The sequence below is a fragment of the Acomys minous genome (assembly GCF_964271855.1).
Source record: "Acomys minous genome assembly, chromosome: 8".
Lineage (NCBI taxonomy): Eukaryota > Metazoa > Chordata > Mammalia > Rodentia > Muridae > Acomys > Acomys minous.
This window is the reverse complement of record NC_140489.1, coordinates 100,096,243-100,117,073: the sequence shown is the minus strand read 5'-3', so window position 1 is coordinate 100,117,073 and position 20,831 is coordinate 100,096,243. Positions and strand designations below refer to the sequence as shown.

At 43.4% G+C, this 20,831-nt stretch overlaps 1 protein-coding gene across 7 annotated transcripts in view; it reads left to right on the top strand.

The window, feature by feature from the left end:
* The first annotated feature begins 58 nt into the window (after positions 1-58).
* The window catches only part of ATAD2B (ATPase family AAA domain containing 2B), a 140,564-nt gene continuing 119,791 nt past the window's right edge, over positions 59-20,831 (top strand). For 5 of the 7 annotated variants that reach the window (XM_084791890.1, XM_084791891.1, XM_084791889.1 and 2 more), the window contains exon 1: positions 8,971-9,560. In XM_084791890.1, coding sequence (XP_084648016.1) covers positions 9,354-9,560 — 207 coding nt within the window. In that variant the 5' untranslated portion in view covers positions 8,971-9,353. Of the gene's footprint in view, positions 164-1,529; positions 1,644-8,970; positions 9,561-20,831 lie in introns of those variants that run through there. The other 2 variants (XM_084791892.1, XM_084791893.1) reach the window with 2 other exon arrangements.

The window sequence follows — 20,831 nt, the reverse complement described above, 5'->3', positions numbered from 1 at the left end:
GGGAGCGCGCCTGGCCGACGGGCACGCGCCTGGGGGCGGGGCTTCCTCCGGCGAGTCACCGCAGGCCTCGGCCTGGCGCGCGCTTATGGCGGCGGTCTGTTCCCTGCAGCCGGCGCCGCTGCTTGTTGCCTCCTTAGGAGGCGCGAAAAATGCCAGGAGCTAGGTGGGCGTTCACCTCACAACCCAGCCTCTGCCTGTTTCTCTCCATGCCCCCTCTCCTCTTCCTTGCAGAGATCTCCCTGCGTTCTGTTAGCGAACTTTCACCTGAGCCCTATCATCTCTAGAGTGACAGTTAAAGAAACCCCTCCGCCCTTTGGGTTCTTGAAAGGACTCTCTGCAAAGACCACTTTCCTCTTTAGGATGTATTTATTTATTTTATTATCTTTTTGGTATTTCGAACAAGAGTTTCTCTGTGTAGACCAGGCTGGCCTCTCAGAGATTCTCCCGCCTCTGCCTCCGGACTGACTTGGTTTCTTATAGGCTGTAGATATGACTTCAGGATGCCCAAGACAAGGTCAGGCACAAACTCTCCAAATTCCCGGTCTTTGCTCTATAAATGATTTTCAGAATTGCTTGTCATTACATGTTGTCAAATACCAGCTGCCCTGACGTACCAAACTTTAGTGAAGACCGTCTACTCCAAGTTCTCACACCCTCAGCCTGAGCCAGGAGGCCCCCCCCCCCTGCTTTTTGTCACTCCAGAAAGTGTGTTGACTTTGGAATAAGCAAAATATCTCTGATGTCCTGTCTGGTCCAGTGTCCCCTACTGTTGGTTGGTCCCATTTTCCTATACACAAAGTTTTCTCTCCTTATTTATTCTTCCCTATACAAGAAAAGCACTCCCCTCCTCTTCCTCCTCCTCCTCCTCCTCAAAAAAAAAAAAAAAAAAAAAAAAGCCCGAATCTACCTAACCTAGAAACCTCTTGCAGATCTTATTGATTTATTTCTATTGGATAGTCCCTTTTTTTGGTTTTTTGTCTTGTTTTGTTTTTTGTTTGTTTTCGAGACAGGGTCTCAGTAGGTAGCTCTGGCTGTTCTGGAACTCACTATGTAGACCAGCTAGAGAGATTCACCTGCCTCAGCCTCCTGAATGTTAGGATTAAAGGTGTGTGCCACGTCTCCTGCTACAGTAGTCTCTTAAATCTAAAAATATAATTGTTGGAGATGGAACTGTAGTTTTTTACCTGCTAGACAAGGTACTCCAAGTGACACTCTCACCCATCTTTTTTTTTCGAGACAGGGTTTCTCTGTGTAGCCTTGGCTGTCCTGGACTCACTTTGTAGACCAGGCTGGTCTCGAACTCACAGCGATCCGACTGCCCTGCCTCCCAAGTGCTGGGCTTAAAGGCGTGTGCCACCACACCCGGCCTCCCACCCATCTTATGTTTGTTTTCCCTCTGGGATTTGCACGTTTGGCCTCTGGCAAAAGCATTCCTCACTGCAGTGGGTCACCCCTTCCCACCCACTGCAACAGTCTTTCTTCTTGGAACCTAGAACTACCTAAACTGGGATTTGCTTTTTATTTGACAGTTGTTAGTGCCTGGAGTCATCTTGAGATTGGGCCTCACCTACCAACCATTCCCATCCAGGTAAAAGCAATTGGGATTCTTTCGAAGACCTACTGAGCGGCTCAGGCATCCTGTGGTGAGTTTAGCTCTCAGAACAGGGCTCCTGATCTTTTTTATCTGTTGAGTTAATTTCTTTACCAGCAGAGAAAGATGCATGCCCACATAATCATGTGGATTATAATAATATATTATACACAATAATTATACATATATAATAACAAATGTTATTATATGTATATATATATATAAAATAATTGTTGGTCTGGGGCATTCTCTACAGAAACCTCTACTTAGATGCAACCTATATATATATTTTTTTTGAGATTTGTTTTTTATTTTATGTGTATGTGTATGGATATTTTGCCTGTTTATGTGTCTGCATACTACCATCTTGAGATCCTCCTGTCTCAGTCTGTCAAATACCATAAGCATGTGCCACTCTGCCCAGACATTTCCTTGATCCGTCTATGAGCCTCCTCTAATAGTTTGTCATTTTGTCCCTAGTCCTATTAAATGTTTTGTTCTAGAAGCAATTGAAAATATTCTTCTCCATGCCAAAAGTCAATTAACCAGCCTGGTGTGGTGACATCTGCTTGTGATCCTAGCACTGGGAGGATGCAGAACAATGTAAATTAAAGTCAAGTGGCCTTTAAAACCAGCACTCGGAAGGCAGAGGCAGGCAGATTGGTCTACAAAGATAGTCTAGGACAGCCAAGGCTACAGAGATAAACCTTGACTCAAAAATAATAAATAAATAAATAAATAAATTAATTAATTAATTAATTAATTTAAGGTCAGACTGGTCTCCATGGTGAGACTCTGTCTTAACCAACAAAAATCAACTGACCATAACACTATAGGTTTATTTCTGTATTTTCCTTTTCATTCTGTTTTAGATAGGGCTTCATTTACCAAAAGCTGGCCTTGATGTTTATTTGGTCTGCCAGCACCTATGTCCCAAGTGCTGGGATTAAAGGCACTGCCACACCAGGTTTATGGCTTCCTGCACACCTGGCAAGAGCTCCAGCACTCAGTTTTAACTTGAACAGTGGTGTACACGTCTGACTATTAGTTAATGTTGTTTGAAACAGGTCAGGCTTGCCTCTTAACCAAGAATGACCTTGAATTATTCTTACCGTTTCCACCTTCCAAGAGTGCAGGCTTGCACACATGTACCATTGCATGTGGTGTGGAGGTCTTGAGTCCAGGAAGTGTTTCAGCTGTGCTCTTCTGTTAGGACTGTTTTGGCTATTCAGGGTCCTCTGCAAATCCATACAAACTTAAAGCCAGGTTTTTTGTTTCTGCTTAAAAATTTGTTTAGCTCTGGGTGTGGTACCACATGTCTTCAACCCCAGCACTCGGGAGGTAGAGGCAGGCAGATCGCTGTGAGTTCGAGGCCAGCCTGGTCTACAAAGCAAGTCCAGGATAGCCAAGGCTACACAGAGAAACCCTGTCTTGGGGGAAAAAAGAATTTTGTTTTAGTTGTTTGATGGTGGTGTTTATCTTTAATCCCAGCACTTGAGAGGCAGAGGCAGACAGATCTCTGAGTTTGAGACCAGCCTTGTCTACAGTGTGAGTTCTAGGACGGCTAAGGCTACACAGAGAAATTTTGTCTCAAATAAACAAACAAAAACAACTAGTTTTGCTTTATTATTATTTTTTTACAAGGGATATTTTATAGTTCTTGTGAATTTTTTGTCTGGCTGTGTTGTTAAGACAATGTTGTTCCTATAGAACAGGTTAGAAAATACTTCTTCCTTTCTTATTTTAAAAATTTATGGCCAGGCAGTGGTGGTGCATGCCTTTAATCCCAGCATTCAGAGAGGCAGAGGCAGGCAGATCTCTGTGAGTTCAAGCCCAGCTTGGTCTACAAAGCAAGTCCAGGACAGCCAAGGTTACACAGAGAAACCCTGTCTCAAAAAAACATGTATATATGTGTGTCTGCATATGTGCATGCAAGAGTTTGTGGAATCCAGAAGGCATCAGATCCTCTGGAACCAGAGTCCAGGTGTTTTAAGCCGTTTGGTGTAGGTGCTAGAGACTGAACTCGGGTCATCTGCAATGTAGTGTGTGATTTTCACCCTCTTAGCCTCCTCTTTTCTGAGAAGGGTCTTATGTAGTTTAGGCTGGCTTCAAATGGGAGATCCTCCTGTTTGATTATTGACTCAATTTCTTGTTATACTAGGTGCTGTAGTTTGGTTTCCTGATGCCTTGATAAAACACTGACCAAAAATAGCTTAGGGAGGAAAGGCTTTATTTGGTTTACACTTCCGTGTTGCAGTCCATCACAGAAAGAAGTCAGGGCAGGAACTCAAGCAGAAACCATGGATGAATTCTGCTCACTGGCTAGCTCTCTTATACAGGCCAGAGTACCCGAATAAGGATGGTGCCATCAACAGTGGGCTAAATCAAGAGAGTTCCTCAGACATGGCCACAGGCCAATCTGCCCAAGGCATTTTTCCCTGTTGTTGTTGTTGTTGTTGTTGTTGTTGTTTTGAGACAGGGTTTCTCTTGTAGCCCTGGCTGTCCAGGACTCACTTTGTAGTAGACCAGGCTGGCCTTGTACTCACAGAGATCTTCCTGCCTCTGCCAGAGTGCAGGATTAAAGGTGTGCACCACCACACCTGGCTCCCAAGCACTTCTTATATTGAGGGTCTCTCATCTTGGGTGACTCTAGGTTATTTGCAGTTGACAATAGCACCCAACCAGGAGCAAGGTGTAGTGGCACACATACCTTTGATCCCAGGACTCAGGGAGGCAGAGGCAGGCAGATCTTTGTGAGTTTGAGGTCAGCCTGGTCTACAAAGTGAGTCCTTGACAGCCAGGCCTCTGTTATAGAGAGAAACCCTGTCTGGAAAAATCAACCAACCAACCAACCAACCAACCAAAGAAACAAACAAAAACTAACTAAGACTGTTTATATTTTTATTTTTCTATTCACAGCCGGATGTGGTGGCACACGCCTTTAATCCCAGCATTCGGGATGCAGAGGCAGGTGGATAGCTGTGAGTTCAAGGATGGCCTGGTCTACAAAGCAAGTCTAGGACAGCTAAGGCTACACAGAGAGACCCTGTCTCAAAAAAATTTTTTCCCTACCCACTACAGTCCTCTGCTCTCCGACTGAGGTATTGAAGGGTTTGAAGGCTTTGCTAGATTTTTTTTTTTTATTTTTAATCAACTTTGGATGTTTGTGTATTTCAATAATTTTTTAAATTTTTTATTCTTTTGTATTTCAATAATTTGTTCATCCATTATACATTTTTTTGTACACAATTGTTCACAGTATTGTCTTATCATTTTTAATTTTTTTTATTTTTTGAGGCAGGATCTCATATAAGCCATACTGGCATCCCAAACTTGTTATGTAAGCCAAGGATGACTTTAATTTCTGGTCCTTTTGTTTGCACTTCCTAGGTGGCAAGATCGCTACAGGCATGCACCGACCACCGCCCCCCCCCATACACCCCTACCCCCCCCCCCCCCCAGCTAATGTGGTACTAGAGAGGGAACCTGGGACTTTTGGCATGCTAAGCAATCATTCGAGCCCCTCACTTTTCTTTTTTTAAGACTCGGGGTTTTCTGGTGTCGCTCAGCAGGTCCTGAACTTATCCTGTCTCAGCTTATGCTGAACCTTGAACTACAGGGATAAGCCACCCCATCTGGAAGAACTCAATTTTTAATTTTTTTGTTTTTTGTTTTTGTTTTTTTGAGACAGGGTTTCTCTGTGTAGCCTTGGCTTTCCTGGAACTCACTCTGTAGACCAGGCTGGCCTCGAACTCATAGAGATCCACCTGCCTCCACCTCCTGAGTGCTGGAATTAAAGGCCACCACACCTGGCTTCAATTTTTAGTTTTGCAGATGTAAATTATACATGGCTAGCAAACACATTGGACAGTACGCAAATCTTACATTTCATGTCATAAATTTTGCTTTGTCACTTAATGTTTCTTCACATACATCAAGCTTAAAAATGGTCTCCTGGCCGGGCATCTCAGGATCATCTAAATCAGGATCACCTCTTCACTGAGGAATTCACTGTAGCCTTGGAGTGTCTTGCTTTTCCTCCATTGGAAATGTCCTTTTTGAAGAAATTGCCATTGCTTGTGTTGATTTGCTTTTCATCTTGTGGCAAACACCTAAGAAAGTCAACTTAGGAGAGGAAAGATTGGTGTTGGCTCATGATTTCAAAGGTTCAGTCCAAGACTGTGTAACAGAGCATGAGTTAGGACTCCACTGAGTCAGAGTACAATGCAGGTTAGCTTGACCTCTGGCAGCGTCTTTCTTTTCTTTTTCTTTTTCTTTCTTCTTTTTAAAAAAAATCTTAGATTTTATTTATTTGGGCTGGAGAGATGGCTCAGAGGTTAAATGTACTGGCTGTTCTTCATAAGGTCCTGAGTTTAACTCCCAGCAACTACATGGTGGCTGACAACCATCATAATGAGATCTGGTGCCTTCTTCTGGCCTGTTGGCTCATATGCAAGGTGAATATTGTATAAGTAATAAATAAATAAAAATTTAAAAAATTTTATTATTACGGATACAGTACTCTGCCTGCATGTACACCTACAAGCCAGAAGAGGCATCAGATGACATTATAGATGATTGTGAGCCACCATGTGGTTGCTGGGAATTGAACTCAGGACCTCTGGAAGGGTCAGGGTCAGTGCTCTTAACCTCTGAGCCATCTCTCTAGGCCCTGATAAGGTCTTTTAGTGTCAGCTATGAATAGCTACTTCTAAGCAGCAGAGTTAAAAAAAAAAAAGTGAACTTAATTTCACCTTATAAACAAAATGGAAGCTGAATAGCTTCATCTATGTTACAAGGAGCAGGCCCTAACAGCATCTGATGCCTTCTTCTCAACCTCTGCTGTCACTGAATCTATGTGTTGCATATACACACACCTACGTATAAAATAAAATGAATATTGAAGAAATTAGGGTTAGGGACGTCTCTAAATGGTGAAGCATTTGCCTAGCACCTCTCCTCCATACAGGTTCTCAGTGTGCTACCTTGAATTTCAGCACATGGGAGGCAGAGGCAGGCAGATCTCTGTGAGTTCGAGGCCAGCCTGGTCTACAGGGTGAACGTCAGGACACTAGGGCTACACGAACTGCTCTGGGCTCAGCCCAAGCTATGTATTAGTAAAACTTGGATGTGGCTCTTATTTCATCCCATCATTTGAGAAACTAAAAACAACATTTGCACTCTCTGAATCAGAGGCTGGCCTGGTTTACAGAGCCAGTTCTAAGACAGCCAGGGCTGTAGAGAGAAACCTTGTCTTGAAAAATCAGAAAGAAAAGAAAAGTAGTTTTTAGAGGGCAAGCGCTTTTTAAAAATTTAGACAATTTATTATCTTTTCTTTTATAGTTTTTATTTTTGTGGGTTTTTTTTTGTCCTTTATAACAATTGTCTTTTTTTCCTCCTGTCTGAGACAGGGTTTCACTGTCTACTGTGGCTGTTCTGGAACTCACTCTGTAGACCAGACTGCCCTCCAACTCACACAGAGACCCACCTTCCTCTGCCTAAGAAACATCTTCTTGCCTGGCGTGGTGACGCATTCCTTTAATTCCAACACTTGGGAAGCAGAGGCAGGCGGATCTCTGTGAGGTTGAGGACAGCCTGGTCTACAAAGTCCAGGACAGACAAGCTAACACAGAGAAACCCTGTCTCTAAAAACTAAAAAAAGAGCCATGCATGGTGGCTCACACCTTTAATCCTAGCACTCCGGAGGCAGAGGCAGGCAGATAATTGTGAGTTCGAGGCCAGCATGGTCTACAAAGTGAGTCCAGGACAGCCAAGGCTACACAGAAAAACCCTGTTTTGAAAAACCAAACAAAGGCCAGCCTGGTCTACAAAGCGAGTCCAGGACAACCAAGGCTATGCAGAGAAACCCTGTCTCAAAAAACCAAACCAAACCAAACCAAACCAAAACAACAAAAAACACTTTATTGACTTGTTTTTTTCTTTAGCACAGACAACTATGTCCTATGTTCCCCAAGCTTTTGTTTTTTCCCCCATGATCTCTTTCCCCTCATTTTGTAGTTCAAAATGCATCTCTAGAGGCATTCCTTAAATCCTTGCTTGACGCAGCGGCCCTTGTCTCTTACCATGTCACATTGCAGGTTACTGGCTCCTTGTCTGTTTGTCAGTGAACTCCCCCCCCCACTTTCTTTTAGGTTTCTTCAAGACAGGGTTTCTCTGTGTAGCTTTGGCTGTCCTAGACTCACTTTGTAGACCAGGCTGGGTCAGTGAACTATCTTGAGAGCCAGAGGGTCACTATGTAGCTCTGCCTGTCTGGAATTCACCATGTAGACTAAGCTGGCTTTGAACTCAGATGGAACCCCCTGTATCTGCCTCCCAAATGTTTTGTTTTTCTGCAATTTATTTATTTATTTATTTATTTTTTAAAGATTTTTCTGGAATTTAAACTACTCTGGACACAGACATTCTATTGTGAGGGCTGAAGGAGGCTCATTAATTTTTATGTCTAGGGACTGACATGGCAACATTGCTGTAACTATGAAGCCACTTGGTTTTTACAGGAACTTATTCATTCTTTTTCAGTGTAATAATCAGGGGAATTTCTGACTAAAGAAAGAGTAGGCTAGGCTTTCTGCTTCTGATAAACTGTGATGCTTTGAAATGAGCATTCATTCTTCCCTCTATAGCAGCCGCAGATCTTCATACTGCCTGTACTTTAATTTTTTTCTTTGGAAGTGAGTGGTTAGGCTTAATTCTGCACAAGGGTGGGATGGAGATAAACGAGGCTGCCAAAATCACTCCAGTAGATCTGGCTAAGGTCAAAGGGAACAACACTGCCTCACGTTCTTTAAAGACGCAGACCTCTTCCTGAGTTTAGTGCTCCACGCCTTTAATCCCGGCAGAGTTCAAGGCCAGCATGGTCTCCACAGTGAATTAAAAAAAGATGCAGGGTTCCTAGGGTGCTTTTTTGTTTGTTTGTTTGTTTGTTTACCTTGCATGTACTGCCATAGAGGCCTCTTTCATTCTTTCATCCATCATCATTTGGACAGTACTACAAAGTGCAGCTCAAGTTCATTAAGGGGCTTGCCTTAAGTAGCTAAGCAATTGGAACTCCCCTCACCGCGCCCTCCTCTCCAGCCCTTTTCTACCCGGAGCTCTGTCAGCCGCTCCTTGCGTCATCCAGGTCACCGCAGGAGTCGCGGGAAACTGGGTTCCTCTGTCCTGGCTAGGCGTAGAAGGGCCCCGAGTACGTCCCACGCGGAAACTCGCCCCGCGTCCCGTCCCCCAGTCTAGACAGGCCAGCGAAACCGGCCCGCAGTCGAGTTCACAGCCCAGAGCGCCGCCCCAGGGTCCCCGCCGAGCGCTGACGTCACGGCGGGGCGGGGCCTGCGGAGAGGGAAGGGCTGCGCGTCCTTGCAGCGCCCCGCAGCGGCCGTGCTTAGAAGCGGCCTCGTCGGCCCTGCGGCGCCTGGAGCCCTGACGCACGGAGCTCGAAAGAGAGAGAGAGAGAACGAGAGAGAAAGGGGCAGACATGGCGGCTCCGCTCGGCTCCCGCTGAGGACGGCCGAGCGGGCGCAGGGTCTGTGCGGCGCGCCTGCAGCCTCGCTCCCGCCTCCCGCTCCCCGCCTCCTCGCGCCGCCGCCGGCTCCTGCTCCGCTCTTGCTTGTCGTGGCCTGCGTCCCGGAGAGGCAACGCGAGCCGGCCCGGCAAGGCTCCGCTGGCCCCTGCCCGCCGGCGGGCCGGCCTTCCTCGCCTCTCCCGGGAGCGGCGGGCGCGGCGTGGACCCGGTCCCCCTGGCTAGACCATGGTGAACACCCGGAAGAGCTCTCTGCGCCTTCTCGGGTCCAAGTCTCCTGGGCCTGGGCCTGGGCCTGGGGCCGGAGCGGAGCCGGGGGCGACAGGAGGCAGCAGCCATTTCATCTCCTCTCGGACCCGCTCCTCCAAGACGCGCGCGGCCAGCTGCCCCGCCGCCAAGGCCGGGGGAAGCGGCGGAGCCCTGGAAGAGGCCCGGGTAAGAGCGGCGGTCCGCGGCCGAGGCTTGCGAGTGCCGGCCCGGCCGCCCGGGCTTTGTCTGGCCGGAGACCGTCGGCGGGTGCGGTGGAGGGTGGCAGCCGCGGAAGGGCCGCGCGACTCCAGCACCTTTGCAGTGCCGGCCCGGTTCTTTTGTGTAAAGAACAGCATTTGAGTCCGCGAGACAGGGCTCTTGGGGTCCTTTTCGGGGACATTAGAACGGTCTGCCATCCGTGTCCTTGCTCTGCTTCAGCGGGGAATTGTAGAGGAAGTAAGAATGTAGGGCTGCAGTCCCCGGCTTGGAAAGGGAGAAGAGAGAAGTGAAAGTTTTCTGCGGTGTCAAGCCGTTCTTAAAAGTGTGTCAGCTCTTGCCGCTTTCTAACTGAGCTTACTTAGTTTGGGGGTGGTTCAAGTTGGTAAAGAAGTTGGCAGGCAGGCAAGGATGCTGAAAAAAGTTTGTAGCTGCTCTGACACCAACTTTAAAAACAAAACCAACGCTTAACGCCTCTCCTAGGCAAGGCAGATCAGACACCGGGCTCTAAGCTGTGGGATAAGTCAGCCTAGCTAAGGAAGGTTCCAGTAGCGAGCACAAAAGTCACAAAAGGAATATGTAGAAAGAAACCTGTTATCGATTGGCTACCGTCATTCCAAAGTGACATGGTTTCTACATTTCTGCTATGAAGTGGCTTACCAAACTCAAACTAGCACTGTTGTGGTCCGTACAGTTGCAGAAGTGACACTTGAAGAATCAAGAGATGCTTTAGTTCTTTAAAAAGATGGAATCTCAGCTCCTGAACTTTTATCACCCATAGCGTAAAACACGAGGCTAGCACAAATGTCATTTTAAAGTTAGCGAGAAGTTTGTGTTACTATGAGATTGGCTCTGAATTCAAACAGTGTGTTGATTCTGCCTAGAAAGAGGTTAGCTTTCTTAGAGTCATTTGGCCAGACTGTGTTGTTTATTTAAAATATTCTTTTAAATTCACACCATTTTGTTACCTAGCATATGTAAGGTTCTGTATGTGTTTACAAAGCTGTGGTTTGTTTATACGTTGTCTCTGTATTTTATGCTTTGACACTAATCAGAATGAATCTTAGGATATACAGCAGAAATATTTTACCATGCTATGAAATACATTTATTGTGTCCTTAGAAACATTTTTCTGTGAGAAATCTGGAAAGCATTTTTGAGCAGTCTTAATTTAGTAGACTTTTAGGAGTGTATAGATCTTTTTGGTTGAGCTAAATATTCTGAATAATTTTTTTTCTGTAGAAACTATCCTAACGTATATATATATTTAACTTAAGATGATGCTATCACATACTTAAATAATTTTAAGGACCAGTATGTTCTCTGCACTTAAGTGCAAATAAAATATTTGAAGTGTAAGCATGTGATTGTATCATGCCATGAATGCCTGGTTTCTTAGAGCCTTGTCAAATGCATCTGAAGCAATTAGCTCCTCTCTCACTGATCAGTTTGTGGTCCCATTTCTGAATTCAGGGCTCTCATGCTGTCCTTACCCCCTGAGGAATAAGGTGAGGTAATTTGTCAGGCAGCTGTTATGGAGATGTTAAAAGGCAAAGAATCAATAGTCTAATGTAGAAATGAACACTTGGTAGCTTTGGAATGGACAGAAGAACGAAAGATTCTGTTTTTCTAGAGGGATACCAATGAAACATTATTTTGAGAATTTAAAAAAAAGTGTTTTAAAAGATCATAAACAGTTGGCTCTTAGGTTTTACTTTGAAATATTTGCCTTTCATTCTTAGTGGGATTTATGTTACAGCTATAGCAGATGATGGTTCTTAATTGCCTTCTGAGAAATTGTAGAGATATTCTCATTTCGTACTGTGCGCTATTGGACCTGTAGAAGAGGAAAAGTTACAGACTGAGTTTATTACATTTATGCATTGTTATGTATTCAAAACATGTATGTTTCTTTTTTTGTTGTTTTTTTTGTTTTGTTTTGTTTTGTTTTTTTTTGAGACAGGGTTTCTCTGTGTAGCCTTGGCTGTCCTGGACTCACTTTGTAAGACCAGGCTGGCCTCGAATTCACAACGATCTGCCTGCCTCTGCTTCCCGAGTGCTGGGATTAAAGGCGTGCGCCACCAAGCCCGGCTATGTGTATGTTTCTTTGTTGGGTATTCCTGAAGTGAGTCGATTTGAATTTGATTAGCCCTTCTTTAATTTGTCTTTATGTTACAGGAATTTGCTCTCCCAGGCCACCTTTTCTGGTCCTTAAACATACTGTCTTTTTGTTTTGTTTTTTCATTTTTGCTTTTGTTTTTGGAGACAGGGTCTCTCTGTGTTAGCCTTGACTGTCCTGAACTCACTTTGTAGACCAGGCTGGCCTCGAACTCACAGCAATCCACTTGCTCTGCATCCCAAGTGCTGGCATTAAAGGCGTGCACCACCACCGCCCAGCAAACATAATGTCTTTAATGAACATTTCTTCCTGTCTGCAAAGCCTAATTTGATGGGAATTGGATTACTGCTTTGTTGCTTTAGAAGACACTCCTTTTTATAATAAGAAGTGTATTCTTCTTTGTACAATAGTGATTACGGAGTTCCATTTCCCCCTACTTTTGCACTGTTTTCTACCTTTTGTGTTAACTTTTCTCCCCTTCTCATGATTTTTAAAACATTTCATTCATTTTACTTATTTGTTAATTTGCCTCAGAAAATCGTATCAGCAAGGGTTATTCCTAGAGTTTTGACTAAAAATTTAAAAAAATGATTTATTTACTTTTATGTCATTGGTGTTCTTTCTGCGTGTGTGTGTGTGTGTGTGTGTGTGTGTGTGTGTGTGTGTGTGTACACACTAGATCTCCTGGAGCTGGAGTTAGCAGACAGTTGTTAGCTGCCATGTGAGTTCTGGGAATTGAAGCCTGATCCTGCAAGGACAGCCAGTGCTCTTAACCACTGCGCCATCTCTCTTGCCCTTGTTTGTTTTTGAGATGAGATCTTGCTTATATTGAAATCTGCTAGGTAGACCAAGCTGCCCAGGACCTTGTGGTAACTGATCTTCCTGCCTCTGCTCTGTGAGTGCTGGGACTGCACTCCTGTGCTATCATCCTAGCCCCTGTTATTATGCAGCCTGAGGAGTTTGGGGGTTGAGAATAAACCTGTAAAGCTGTCGCCACCATGAAAACCACAGGCACAACAGTCACTTCCATATTGTTCCTGCTCTCCTTAATACTTCCATTGTTATAAATCTTATATTTAGAAATGATACAATTGCTTCCTTTTCTCTCTGATACAGTATATTCCTTTATGAGTATGATATAGTGAGTATATTTCTTTTTGGGTGTGATGCACTATTTTTAGCATAGTCAATATGCTGTATAGTAGCTTTCCAGAATTATTTATCTGGCGTAAATGTAACTTTGTTGGCTTTGACCAATGCCCCCCTATTCTCTATCCCTTTAGCCCTTGGCAGTCATCTTTGTTCATTCTGCCTGTCTTCTCTTGTACATACAAATGAGATCATACAGTATCTTTTCATGTCTGGCTTAGTTCATTTAGTGTAATATGCTCCGAATTTGCTATGCTGTAAATGAAAGAATTTCCTTCTTTAATGTTGATTAAACTAGGAGTGGTGGCATACCCCTGTAATCCCAGCACTTGGGGAGGCAAAGGCAGGCGGATTGCTGTGAGTTCGAGGCCAGCCTGGTCTACCAAGCTACTCCTGGAAACCAAGGCTAACCTAGAGAGACCTTGTCTTTAAAAAAAAGAAAGAAAGAAAGAAAGAAAGAAAGAAAGAAAGAAAGAAACCAAACCAACCAACCAAACAACAAACCCAAAAATGTTGAATAATATTCCAATGTATATGCTTTCTATAGACATACACTGTATTTTCTTTTTTCTTTTTTTTTGGTTTTTTGAGACAGGGTTTCTCTGTGTAGCCTTGGCTGTCCTGGACTCGCTTTGTAGACCAGGCTGGCCTCGAACTCACAGTGATCCGCCTGCCTCTGCCTCCCGAGTGCTGGAATTAAAGGTGTGCACCACCACGCCCGGTTGTATTTTCTTTCTTTCTTTAGCATGTGGCATTAGTATTGTTTTTATATCTTTGCTATTGTACATAATGGTACAGCGGATATGGAAATGCAGTTACCTCTTTGAAAAAATTTTTTTTCCTAAGACAGGATTTATCTGTAGCACTGGCTGTCCTGGCACTTGCTTTGTAGACTAGGCTGGCTTTGCACTCAGCGATCTGCCTTCCTCTGTTTTTTGTGTGCTGAAATTAAAGGCACAGCAGGCACACCTCATTGAAATGTTGATTTCAGTTCCTTTGGGTAAATACACAGAAGTGAGAATGCTGAATCATGTAGTGGTTCCATTTTTACTGTTTTGAGGACCCTCCACTGTTTTCCAGGGTTGCTACACCATTTTCCCTTCCCACTGATATGAAATAAAATGGGGTTCCTTTTGGTCGCACATCCACCCCAACACTTGATGGATGTCTTCCCCTCCTCCAACACAGGGTTTTTCTGTGTAGCCCTGGATGTCTTGGAACTTGCTATGTAGACCAGGGTGGCCTTAAACTCAGATACCTACCTCTGCCTCCCTAGTGCTGGGTTTAAAGGTGTATACCACCACACCCTACTACTTCATAGATTTTTTTTTTCTTCGAGACAGGGTTTCTCTGTGTAGCCCTGGCTGTCTTGGACTCGCTTTGTAGACCAGGCTGGCCTTGAACTCACAGCGACCCACCTGCCTCTGCCTCCCGAGTGCTGGGATTAAAGGCGTGCGCCACCACGCCCGGCCTCTTCATAGATGCTTTAAGGATAATGTTTTTAGACAGGGTGTAGTGGAGAATGCCTTTCGGTTCAGGGGGCAGAGGCAGACGGATCTGTGGATTAGGGGCCAACTTGGTGTGCCTGGTCTACATAGTGAGTTTCAGGACAGCTAGAGCTTTGTAGTGAGACCTTGACATGAACCCCATGTTGGTCTTTGCTGCTTTGTGGTTTCTTCTTTTTCCCACCTTTTACCCGTGCCCCATTTCACCCTCTATCATTAGATAGGAGAGAAAGGAGGATAGAGGGGAGAGGAGAGATAGAGATCCTTAAGTCTAATTTCTTGTTTCTTATTTGAGCATCGGCAAACCACAACCAACCTCCCTGAACAGCCAACAATCATCAATCTGGCTTATCAGGGCTTTAGCATTTACATACCCCCTGAAGAGTTCTTAAAATTCCAAACGTCAAATAATGCAGAAACTATTAGCAGCTGGTAAAACCATGCCTCTGCTAAAGCAAATCATAGCTGCTGAAAAGCAGCACCATATCCCCTCGCTTGGGATGGGGGATTCTTGGGGATTTTTTTGTTTGGTTTTTGGGTTTTTTGTTTGTTTGTTTGTTTGGTTGGTTGGTTTTTTGAGACAGGGTTTTTCTATGTAGCCTTGCTATCCTGGACTCACTTTGTAGACCAGGCTGGCCTTCAACTCACAGCAATCCACCTGCCTCTGTCTCCTGAGTGCTGGGATTAAAGGTATGTGTCACCACCCCCAGCCTGTTTTTGGTTTTTTAAGACAGGGTTTCTCTATGTTATCTTGGCTGTCCTGGACTGGCTTTGTAAAACCTTGAACTCACAGTGATCCACCTGCCTCTGCCTCCCTGAGTGCTGGGATTAAAGGCATGAGCCACTGTGCCTGGCTATGAAAACATATTCTTAGAGTATTTCTGTGTTTTTAAAGAAACCAAAATTTCAGAGTGGTTTCTACACCCTACCCCTCAAGAAAAAAAATTTTTTTTGTAATAGCTATTCTATGTGGAATGATTATTAAATTAAAATATTACACTTCCTGGTTTTAGAAGTTTGCATGTTATGGCACATGTACGGAGGCCAGAGGATAAACTTTTAGGAATTGGTTCTAACTGCTACACTATGAGTTTCAGGGATCAAACTCAGATTGTCAAGTTTGGTAGCAAGTGTTTTAACCTGTTGGATATTTTCCCCTTGAGACAGGGTTTCTCTGTGTAACAGATACCCTGTCCTGGACTTACTTTGTAGACCAGGCTAGCCTTACACTCACAGAGATCTGCCTGCCTTCTAAGTGCAGGGACCAAAGGCATGTGCCACCATGCCTGGCGTTTTTGTTTTTGTTTTTCCCTAGTGAGTAGTAGTAATAAGCAAATTTCCAGTATGCTTGTTAATCATTTTTATGTCTTATTTTACAGCTTTAATTTTTTTTTTTTAATGTGTGTGTATGTTTGTTTTGATGCTGGGAATTGAGTAAGACAGTGGAAGGCAGTATTCTATTACATCTTTTTTTTTTTTTTTTTTTTTGGTTTTTCAAGACAGGATCTCTCTATGTCAGCCTTAGCTGTCCTGGACTTACTTTGTAGACCAGGCTGGCCTTGAACTCACGGCAATCTGCCTGCCTCTGCCCCCCGAGTGCTGGAATTAAAGGTATGTGCCACTACGCCCGGCTTCTACTACATCTTTTACTAGGTCCCTAGAGCCTTTACTGGATGTTCTTCAATAATTCATTATAGATAAATTAAGATTCCTGGCAGCCATCTGGGCAGGTGTTTTGAGAACTATTGGAGCCCAATTGTGTCTGTATTGGAATGGAAAGTGATGCTATTTAAGGGGCCACCTCAAAGTGCTGCATTACTCTGAGTAGTTGGAAATTTTGTTTCGGAAACACATTTATATGCACAGTCAATTTTGAGTTTATCTCTTGATACAAAGCATTTGGCTTTGTTTGTTTGTTTGTTTTTCGAGACAGGGTGTCCCTTAGAGTCCTGGCTTTGTAGACCAGACTGGCCTCAAACTCACAGAGATCAACCTGCCTCTGCCTCCCAAGTGCTGGGATTTAAAGGCGTGTGCCACCACTGCCCGGCAAGTATTTGGCTTTATAATGAAAGTATTTTACAATTTTAGTTTACCCTCTCAGGGAGAATTTTGTGCAAAATGCCTTACCTGGGAGGAAAGATTTAATGGATAAAATGTTATATAGGAGTACAAAGTTGGTGGAGGAACTGCATATGATATGTGTTAATTTGAAGTGTAAGCTAGAGCCGGCAGTGATGGTATGCCTGTAAAATTGGGCGCTTGAGAGAGACACTGAGGCAGAAGGATTGTCTAGAGAATGAGGCCAGCCTGCTGTGCAGAGTGAGTTTATAACCATTTGGGACTGCTCACAGTGAGAACCTGTCTGAGAAAATCAAGTTGTGTGTGTGGAGTAGGGAGCCTGGGCATGGTGCTACATGTCTGGGCTTCCATCAGTCAGATGGCTGAGTCAACAGGATCCTTATGAATTTGAAGCCAGTCTGGATGATAGCCTGTCTCAAAAACAAAACAAAACAAAAAACAAAAGAAAAACCAAGGAAAAGCATAAACTAGAATTTTTTTCCTTTGAGGTGGTGAGGACTGAACCCAGGGTTTTACACATGCAAAGCACACACTCTACTCCTACCCCCCCCCCCCCCCCCAGTCTAGATGCTTCTGAAGGATATTATATACAATGACAGGTTGTGGTTTGTATTAGTGTTTAAATACTTTGAGTGTATGCTGCTGTCAGATTCTAAACTTTTGGTGCCTTTGCGTTATAAATACGTTGATAGTGTTTTTCATATTGCTTTGTACTTATCTGGAGACAAGATGTAGATTTTGCTTAAAGTCTTAACTAACTAGGCATGATGGCGCATGCCTGTAATCCCAGCACTGTGGAGGCTGAGGGAGGAAGGTTGCATGAATTTGAGGCTGACTGGGCTGGCTATTTAGTGAGATCCGGGCCATCATGGGCCACAGACTATAAAACCTTCTCAAAAAAGCAAATAAACAAATGAACAAACAGACACCAAACCAAACCAACAATAGAAAAAGCTCATTTTTTTTTTTTGCTAGACCCTTAATCCCAGTACTCTAGAGGCAGAGACAGACATATCTCTGCGAATTTGAAGCCCCTAGTCTACAGAGTGAGCTCTAGGTCAGGGGCCAGGGGCACACACAGAAACCCTGTCTCAAGGGGGGAAAAGTACCTTTTTTTCTTTAGGTTGTTTTTCTCTTTGAGAAAAGATCTTGCTATATTGATTATGTTGGTCTTGAACTCCTGCCTTAGCTCTCTGAGTAATTGTAACTATAGACAGTGTACCTGGTATCCACAGACTATTTGTAAGAGAATTGGCTGTAAGTATCATGAGGGTAGGCACTGTATCTTATTTTCCCTTGAATTCCTACATCTGACATAATGAAGATGCTCAATAGGTATCCGCTAATGGGTGAATAAATAGCATATTGATGAGAAAGTATTGGCCTATTTTGTGAAAATAGGCTTTAAGAATAGAGGACAACCAAAATTTAACCCCTGCATTAAGGTCTATAAATATATATGTGTTAGGCATATGAGAAAACAGAATGAATTGGTTCTGACAAAAATCACTGACATAGATAACTTCAATTACAGTTATGGATTCTGCCTACTGAATGTTTTGGTGGAGTTCTTTTCTTTTTCTTTCTTTTTTTAAAATTATTTTTTAAAGTTATGTATACAATGTTGTGTCTGTATGTACAACTACATGCCAGAAGAGGGCACCAAATCTCATTATAGATGGCTGTGAGCCACCCTGTGGTTTCTGGGAATTGAACTCAGGACCTGTGGAAGAACAGCCAATGCTCTTAACCTCTGAGCCATCTCTCCAGCCTCCCCCTTTTAAAAAAGATTTATTTATTTAATGTATACGACTGATCTTATCTGCATGTACACCTGCATGCCAGAAGGAGGCATCAGATTCCAGTATAGATGGTTGTGAGCCACCATGTGATTGCTGGGAATTGAACTCAGGACCTCTGGAAGAGCAAGCAGTGCTCTAAACCACTGAGCCAGCTCTCCAGCCGTTGGTGGACTTCTTTCATCTTCTTTGTTGTTGAGATGTTGCTTCAAAGGAGATATGGGTCTTCTGTATTGCTTAGGCTGTTCTTGAACTTGTACTGTTTCCCAGGCTGCTGCATGTTAAGCATACATCATCTTACCTGACGTGTTTTGCAAGTAGATTCCATTAACAACATAGTCGGTGTGAGTTGCCCTCCCTGTAGTTTTACAGTTTCATCCTTGAATGCCATACCTCCAGCATAGTGCTTGGGGTGAAATAGGTATACCACAAAATCTGTGCCTCTTAATTTTTAAAGCCTAGTGGGAGGAAGAAAAGTACATACTATAAAAATATAATTAACCCTTCTTTGAACTCTGGTGCCTTCATGTCTACATTTATTTGTATAAGTTATCAGCCTTTTTTGGGGTTACCACTTTCACACTCAGTTCCTGTGTGAGTTTTGACGGGGCCAAAAGCATCTGGAAATTACAACTCATTGTGTCAGAATTGTATACCCATTCTTGTCTCTTTTTAGGTCTTTAAAGTCTTGGACACCTCCTTTGGTGGCAAACTTAGATTTAAGTAAGGCAATAAAAGAGCACTGTTGCAGCGCTATGATGGAAGCCTATGGCTAGAGCGTGGCTCTCATATGCTACCCAGGCTCCTTGCATTCATGGTTAGTGAGTTTATTGTGATCTGGCTTTGCCGTAAGAGTTTAGAGTATTTGAGAGAGAAGGGAGGGTTCTGGTACTTTTGGACCTTAAGTTTTCAAGTTACTTTAAAAACTTGTCTGTCAGCCCTTATGTTTAATTTTTGTAGAAATATAATTTCATAGAAATAGAGGGAAATAAAGTTCTTGTGTTAATATTTTTATTTATTGCAAAGTCTTTAGTGCTAGCCAATTCTTTCTTTTAAAAGTAGTAAAGATGGCTGGGTATGGTGGAGAATGCCTGTAACCCCAGCACTTGGGGAGGCCAGCAGGGTCTACAAAGGCAGTCCACGACAGTCAGGGCTCTGTTAAACAGAGAAACCCTCCCCCTAAAGCACTAAAGATGAATTAATAAAATTGAATCATTTATTAAGTATTTGGCTTTCAAAAAGATACAGAAAAAAAAAATAGTCCAAAGCAGTGTATGAAGTGGTGAAATGGCGTGGTAGATAAAGGTGCCCGCCACTAACACTGATGACTTGAGTTTGGTTCCTGAAATCTACGTGATGGAGCAGGAGACCCAGCTCCTAGAAGTCGTCCTCTGTCGACCTGCTCACGCCACACATCGGTACACACAGTACATAAACAACTGTAAAACACAGAGGTTAGTTCTAGACTGGACTTTGTTTTACAACGTTGTTCAGTGTTTACTCTTTAGACTTACTTACCTATTTCAGTTTTGGTATAGTATCTTGTCCTGTTTAAGTCTTAAGCTGGATTTGAACTGGGAAATCCTTTTGCTTTACTCTCTTAAGTGCTAGGATTGTAGATGTAGGCTACCATAATTGGTTCTAGTTAAATTTTTGGATTTTTATTATTTTAATGTCTGAGCCTTATGTTCTTTTAGAATAAATTTTCAGTAAAAAGTCACAGGTTAAGAATATAAAGGTGGTGGGCGTTGGTGGCACACACCTTTAATCCCAGCACTCAGGAGGCAGAGGCAGGCGAATCCCTATGAGTTCAAAGCCAGCCTGGTCTACGAAGCGAGTCCAGGACAGCCAAGGCTACACAGAGAGACCTTGTCTCAAAAAACCAAAAACAAAAGAATGTAAAGTTATTTTTTACCAAGTTTTGCTATTAGGTATAAATAGTTTATAAGTGTCCACCTTGATAAACGGACATAATTCCTAAGTAATTTACGTAAGGAGGCTTAAAATATTATTTTTTAAAAGATTTTTATTTCTTTATTGCATATGAGTGCTTTATCTGCAGAAGAGAGCATCAGATCACATTATAGATGGTTGTGAGCCACCATGTGGTTGCTGGGAATTGAACTCAGGACCTCTAGAAGAGCAGGTGACGCTCTTAACCACTGAGCCATCTCTCTAACCCTAAAATATTATTGTTGTTGTTATTGTTATTCTAGAGAGTCTGACAGTATAGCCCTGGCTGTCCTGGACTTTGCTATGTGAACCAGGCTACCTTTGAACTCACAGATATCTACTTGCCTGTGCTTTCTGAGTGCTGGGAGAACGGTATGCACCACTGTGCCTGGCTTATGTTTTTATTATTTTGATTTGTTTTTTAGGTTAGCGCACAAAGTAAAGATTTCATTAGGGCTATTTGTTTTTGATGAGGCTTTATATAGCCAATACTGGCTTCAGATTTGCCATGTAGCTGATAATGACCTTCTCTTGAAGTGCTGAGATTACAGTGTGTGCTACTACATCTAATTCATGCAGTGCTGGGCATCAAACACAGTGCCTCATGCATGCTAGGCAAGCATTCTACTAACGTAGC